General features: G+C 45.1%; 1 protein-coding gene and 1 non-coding gene across 3 annotated transcripts in view; both read left to right on the forward strand.

The window, feature by feature from the left end:
* The window catches only part of Iars1 (isoleucyl-tRNA synthetase 1), a 49,624-nt gene that overhangs the window by 20,176 nt on the left and 22,698 nt on the right, over positions 1–6,750 (forward strand). For both annotated transcript variants that reach the window (XM_031358196.1, XM_031358195.1), the window contains exons 15-18: positions 914–987; positions 2,296–2,490; positions 4,196–4,282; positions 6,490–6,573. In XM_031358196.1, the coding sequence (XP_031214056.1) occupies positions 914–987; positions 2,296–2,490; positions 4,196–4,282; positions 6,490–6,573 (440 nt within the window). The remainder of the gene's footprint in view (positions 1–913; positions 988–2,295; positions 2,491–4,195; positions 4,283–6,489; positions 6,574–6,750) is intronic.
* Positions 5,773–5,907, forward strand: LOC116082885. Its single transcript, XR_004115504.1, has one exon. It is a non-coding gene; the product is annotated as a small nucleolar RNA SNORA24 (small nucleolar RNA).

Below are 6,750 nucleotides of genomic sequence, written 5' to 3' on the forward strand. Positions count from 1 at the left end.
GTCTTAAAAAAAAAAAAGGGAAAGGAAAAGAAAGAAAGTTGAAACTGATCTTATGAGAAACTGAAGAAGAAAAAATGTCACAAGCATTGCATACCGTAACTTCTGAAACCGTGTTTGTTTTACATGAGTCTAGATGTGTCCGTCTACTTGGGTAGGCAGATACAGTTCCATGACAGAGCCTTCCTTCTGTCTTGTGTGGAGAGCATGCTAACAGCGATGAGCAACAACGCTCTGGGGCTTAGTGGATTCCATACAAGGACATGAGAGGCAACAGTGGAGTTACTTAGTCAGAAACTTTCTCAGGACTGAAGGGAAGGCTCTGGGTGCTCAAGAAGCAGAGGCCTTGCCCTACATGAAAGCAGGAAGCCTCTCCTGCTGATCTGACCCCTCTTTGTCAGATCCCTGGTCCACCTGTCTACACCCCAGCGCTTCATATGAGCATGATCCTAACTCCTTGTGAATTAGGCCACTTTTATTTTTATTATACCCTCAGCACAATAATTTAGTTCTAGCCTTTGATTGGAAAAATGGCAGATTAAATAGCAAGATCCAGGCACAAGGAAGAAAGTAAGAGGCCATTGGCTAATAGTCTTATTTTTTACTTATTTTAGGAAGAGATTGATTATGATAAATCCCCAGGAATGCCTGTGTAGGTGGTGGCTGTGGGTTTAGGGGCCTGTGCTGCAGACCTACAGACAGAGTCATGGGTACAAAGTCAGCACTGGCTTCTTTGGAGCTGAAGGCCTTGCCTGAGAGATGACCCCTGTTGGTGTCCACTGCCCTGAAGCTCAGAGTGCTCCATATACGGCTTGTAAAGAGAGACAGGTTTCTACAGCCCAACAGCAGGTTGCCACAACGACCTCAGCATAGTCTCCTGTGTTCTGAAGAGTTCCTGTTGTCTTCCTTCTGACAGGTAGTTTGCATTGGATCAGTGGCAGAGCTTGAAGAATTGTCAGGAGCAAAAATCTCAGATCTCCACAGAGAGAGGTCAGTTCCCTAACACCTGACCCACTGCCATGCTGTCTTCCTGGTAAGGCCGTCTCCTGGGAATTACCGGTCCATATCTGGAAAGTACTGGCCCACTAGCTACTTGGTTGATGAGCCGTGTTAGTTTGTGGTGTGCACCCTCCCTTCTTCATTGAGATGTCACATGACTTTCTTTGGTACCTGACCTTTTAGATTGCAGGCCCCTGGTGGTCTCAGCCTTTGGGGACAACCATCCATTTTTGAGGCACGGTATCACAGTATAGTAGCTCTTGCTGTCATAGAAGTCACTTCGTAGACCATGCTAAACTTGACCTCACAGAGTCCCAACTGCCCTGCCTCTTCCTCCTACCCCAGGGCTAGGATGAAAGGTGTCCACCACCCCTCCAAGCCACTGTTTATTTTATTTTATTTTTTTGCACATGCACTTTTCGATTAGTGTGTGTTCTGAGAAGTGCATCATTAGACAAATCCATTCACTGAGCAAATACTCTGGAGTGAGCTTGCACAAACCTAGATGGTAGAGATAGGTTCATCACTCTGGTCTGTTCATACGGTCAGGATACTTGGATGTGAATGCAAATAGGTGCTGGTAGCATAACATGGCAAACAGTTTTACAGTAGGAGTAAGTATACACCCTGGTACTTAAAGCACAAGCCAGGCATGACTGCTGAAATCTACAGTCAGGAGGCAGAGGCAGGTGCAGAGTTCAAAGCCATTCCCAATTGCAGAGCAAGTTCAAGGCCAGCCTGGGCTATGAGACCCTGCCTCAGAATTAGAAATAAAAAAAAGGTATGGTCAATACATAAACTGATTGTATGGTTGTTTATCACTGTTAACCCCTGTGAGTCACATGTACTCTCATGTGTTGTGCCCCTTCTTGCTGCACAGTTTTGTTTGCATCCTGTCATTAGGAACATATAAATAAAACATTATGTCACATTACTCCTGCCCATTGATACCAGTAGTCAAAAGAAAAACTTAAGCTCCCTTATAGCCTTATAGGACCACCACTGTGCATGTAGTCTACCATTCACCAAAGTACTATAGCATGACACATAAATGTGGTCTTGTCAGATTGGCAATTTTTTTGTTTTTTTTTTCCCGAGACAGAGTTACTCTGTATAGCCTTGGCTGTCCTGGAACTCACTCTGTAGCCCAGGCTGGCCTCAAACTCAGAAATCCGCCTGCCTCTGCCTCCCAAGTGCTGGGACTAAAGGCGTGCGCCACCACCGCCTGGCCCAGATTGGCCTTTTTAAACTGTTAAGTTCTTCATAATGAATAGAGGCAGCAACTTTTCTGTTTGTCAGCATTGACCACCTGACCATCCCATCCCGCTGCGGGAAAGCACCATTGCGGCGCGTCTCTGAGGTGTTTGACTGCTGGTTTGAGAGTGGAAGTATGCCCTATGCCCAGGTCCATTATCCATTCGAGAGCAAGCGCGAGTTTGAGGATGCCTTTCCTGCGGACTTCATTGCCGAAGGCATTGATCAAACCAGAGGATGGTATGTTACTCACAGATATGTGCCCTGTCTTTCTTCGGGTGTTTCTGTTGGTTCTGCTTTACCAAGCAATGAGTTTCTAAATGCCCACATGCCTCTGCCTCATGCTGATACAGAGAGGAGACATCCTCCATGGACACCACCCCCATGTCTTTCCAGTAGGAATCTTTGCTACCACAAAGCTATACTGTTACAGTCTGTATTATTTCACACAGTGAAATATATCTCTGTGCTAAATTAAAGCAAAACTCTTCATTATATTCTTAGCGTGTTTATTTTTTACTCAGACTTTAAATGATCTTTACAGTGACAGGAGATTGGGTGCTAGAAATTGGAAGGTAATTGGGGATGTGTTCAAAATTTAAGTCTAGCCATTATGTGTTCACATTCTTTAAAAAAAAAAAAAAAACCTGGTATATGGAGAGATTTTGGTATTTCATGTGGCCAGCGCCCTGTTTGAAGCAGTGCTGTCATGCTCACTAGGAAAAGGTCACTCATCTTCCCATGTGCAGGCTTTGTGGCCCGATGCTCACTCAGGACAGTCATTGCTGATGGTGTGCAGGGTTGTGCTTAAAGAACCGCTGCTGTGGTCCTCTGCTCCTCCCGCTTGAATCTATTAGAGGGTCCTCCAGGAACACATCTCTCAGGGTTTTGTTGTTGTTTAATTTTTTTTTAAATGCATGTATATGTGTGTGCACTTGAGTAGTTTTGTGCATGTAAGCACGGTGCCATGGCCAGAAGAGTGTCTGATTTTCTGGAATTAGAATTACAGGCTGCTGTGAGCCATGTGATTCCAGAGGGTGCTGGGAATTGAACTCTGGTCTCTGAAAGAGCAGGATGTGTTAACTATTCATCTTCCCTCTCCAGCTCAAACTCTCAGTGTCTGCTTCCCGTTCCCTGTCTTTGCCTGAGCTGCCTCCATTGCACCAGGCGGTGTCGTGTGGAACAGAAAGGGAGGTTTGGACGGATACTTGTATTGGTATTTGGTCTGGGCTCTGGTCTTCTTCAGTTGCCGTCCTCGATGCTCTCGAAGTACAGGAGCAGGAGCATCAGGTGCTCTGGTAGAGGAAGCGAGTCTATGGAGGAAGAGTATCCCCTTCACAGAGACTGGCTCTGAGCACTGCCCGCGTGAGAGGCTTCTGACCCTGCAGGATCAAGCATTTCCTGGTTCTGCATTCTTGAGTGCATTTTGTGTGTTGTTATCCCATGGTCTCTCCCACAGAATCTCACAGGAAGCAAGACACCCCTCAACTGGCAGTTCTGGTAGTCTGGGTGTACCTTATATGTTGCCTGTGGCATCTCACTGAAAGCTTTTGTCTTTAAGAAAATGGTATTTTGTCGGTCAGACTCTTCAAGTGATCTGTTATGGGCATGATGCATCTATATCTATCACTTTACATGATTATCAAGATGTATAATACAGGGTTGGCCAGGTAGCCCAGTAAGTAAATGTGCTTACCACCAAGTCAGACAACCTGAGTTGAAGCTTCAGGACTCACTTGGTGAAAGGAGAGACGCAATGCTCACATGTTGTCCTCTGACCTCCACATGACGTTCCTGAGGAAAAAGAAAATTTAAGAAGAATAATGAATTAAAGCTAAAAGTACAGTCTAGTGAACAGATATTCATTTTCCAGTGCTTAGATTCCTTTTCTACCTTTAATGACATATTCTGTTTTTTTGTTTTGTTGTTTTTGTTTTTTCCCCAGGTTTTACACCCTACTAGTGCTAGCCACAGCCCTCTTTGGACAACCACCATTCAAGAATGTGATTGTGAATGGCCTCATCTTGGCAAGGCAGGTCCACCCGCTCCCCTCTGTAGTCACGAGTTTACGCTCCTGCACTCTTTATTCTGTCTGCCCTTGAAATTTGTCTTCAAAACAACCATGCTATGATTGCTCTCACCACATTTTCTCTGTGAAGAGAAGAACTTTAGCACCGCCAACCTTGATCTCCGCCGCCCCTTTCCTTCTAATCTCAGGCTGTTTTTTACTTTTGAGACAGGGTCTCACCATGCAGCCCCGACTGCCTTAGAACTTAATTTTGTAAACTAAGCTAGTCTTGAACTCACAGAACCCCACCTGTTTTCCAGCCCCTCATACACGTCTCAGACTTCTTACATTCTCTTTAGTTTAGTTTTGTTTTGTTTTCCTGGGGCAGAGCTGCCTCCGCAGGTTTACCTCCCTCCCTCTGGTCTTCGCCTTTCAAGCTGAGATTACAGGTGTGCGATGTGGTTCCATGTTCTGCCCGTGCTCCTGTACGGAGCAGCCCTCTGCCAATGCAGAGCGACAACCCGTGTGAGGAGAGAAGGAAGTCTGGTCTTGATACAAACGTCTAGAGTCTGACACCAGGCAGTTCGTTTTAATATTTAAAGTACAATTTTGGAAGAAAGTTTTCTGATAACAACCAGCTCTAAAGCTTAAAGCGTGGCTGTTTGGAAACTGTTTTAAAGTACATGAGACCTCTTCCGGAAAGAGTGGTTTTATAGCTTAAGGACCTAGGATCTGGTGTTTATTGTCTGGGTCATACAGACAGCCTAGAGGTCATCAGGCTATAAAGTGCAGGTAACATCCCCCCTAAGGGTAGGTTCTCTTCATTGAGAAACCAAGGTAAAGGTCTAGAAAGAAGAGTCTGGGATAAACTCAATAATCTGAGGCATTTGGCTGTAGTCAGGCCCTATACACTCTCACAGCACAGATTACCAGGCTGTTAACTGCATCTACTCCTAGCCTGGGTGGGAAAGGAGTGTACACATTCTTTCCTTGAGTCACACTGTGCTTCACATCCTGATTTCCCTAGCACAAGGTCTGCTGAGACCTTGAAGTACTGGAGAGGGTGCAGGCATTTCTACCCTCTGCTCTTGTGTTCTGTTTTGTCCTGTCCATCTCTGCATGGCTCCATGTGTCTTAAGTAGGGAGACTCCATGTGGGCCAGGCCTCCTGGAGACGGCAAGGCACACACCAGACAGTACTAGTAGTAGCACAGTGCTTCTAGTGACATCACTAGCAACAGTTAAGGAGACTTAACTGAGCATTTCGTCAGGTACGTTGGTGGTCATGTCTCAGTGTGTTTCACTCCTGACATGGATTCGTAATGTCCTCTTTGTAACATGAGGAAACTCTGGATTGCAGAGATCCTGTGACTTCCAGGAACAGAGACACAGGACCACACCAGACTCCTCCCAGTGGCTTTGTCTCCTCTGGAGAATTATTTCTTAGTTGTATTAATGTCTTAGAATTCCTTTGCTGCATTAACTCTATTCAGTCAGTAAAAATAAACAATAATTCTCCATGTGTTTTTGGGACCCGTCTTCTGTGGCCATCTTCCCTTTCTACACAGTCACAGAAGAGCATGTTTTTGTTTTTGACAAAGCTGTCACTGTTTAGTTGCTACCAGCTTCTGATTTGCACAGATAACAGTTTTTACTGTTGTACTCTGGGATGCCAAGCTACTGGGCATGTGTCTTAATGTCTCTCTTGCTGTGATTAAAACACCATGACCAAAAGCAGCTTGAGGGAAGACTTTATTTCGTCTTATGACTCTCGGGTCATACTCCATGCTCACAGTGTGTCCCTGAAGGAGGTCATGGCAGGAACTGCTCTAGCCTACCTTGGAACTCCCCTAAAGATGTAGCTATACCACGGTATTAAAAGACTTTGCATGATTTATAGTGGGTGTTAGCACTTTTCCTGCAGGCCCCACAACTTGGCTGACTTGGATCCTTGGAACCCACATAAAGATGAAAGGAGAAAGATGACCCCACAAAGTTGTCTGATGCCATGACCTAGACACACATACCAAGCACATATGCACACATACACAGTCACAAAAATAACTTTTTAAATATAAAAGGCTTAGCAAATAGAAACAAACCACCCCTGCCATTGTAACTTGAATTTGACCCCCTTTCATTAGCATTTGCGTGTCTGCTTGCAGTCTGCATCCATCTATTAGATCAACTATATTTACTCACTTACTTGGTATCTACTTTTTGTTTTATAAGTGATGGCCAAAAAATGAGCAAGCGGAAAAAGAACTACCCAGATCCAATTTCCATCATCAATAAGTATGGTGCCGACGCCCTCAGGTATGAAGCAACCCTTTGCTCAGGTGTATCTCATAATCTGATGTGTTAGAACAGTGGGTCTCGTCAGAACATACCACACACTAGGCCCAAACAGTTCCACGAGTAAGAGATTTAATTGAGAGGGAGAGAGGGGGCAGTAGCTCGGAAAGAGAGGAGGGGGAGAGAAAGAGATGGAGG

The sequence above is a fragment of the Mastomys coucha genome, unplaced genomic scaffold, assembly GCF_008632895.1.
Source record: "Mastomys coucha isolate ucsf_1 unplaced genomic scaffold, UCSF_Mcou_1 pScaffold7, whole genome shotgun sequence".
NCBI lineage: Eukaryota > Metazoa > Chordata > Mammalia > Rodentia > Muridae > Mastomys > Mastomys coucha.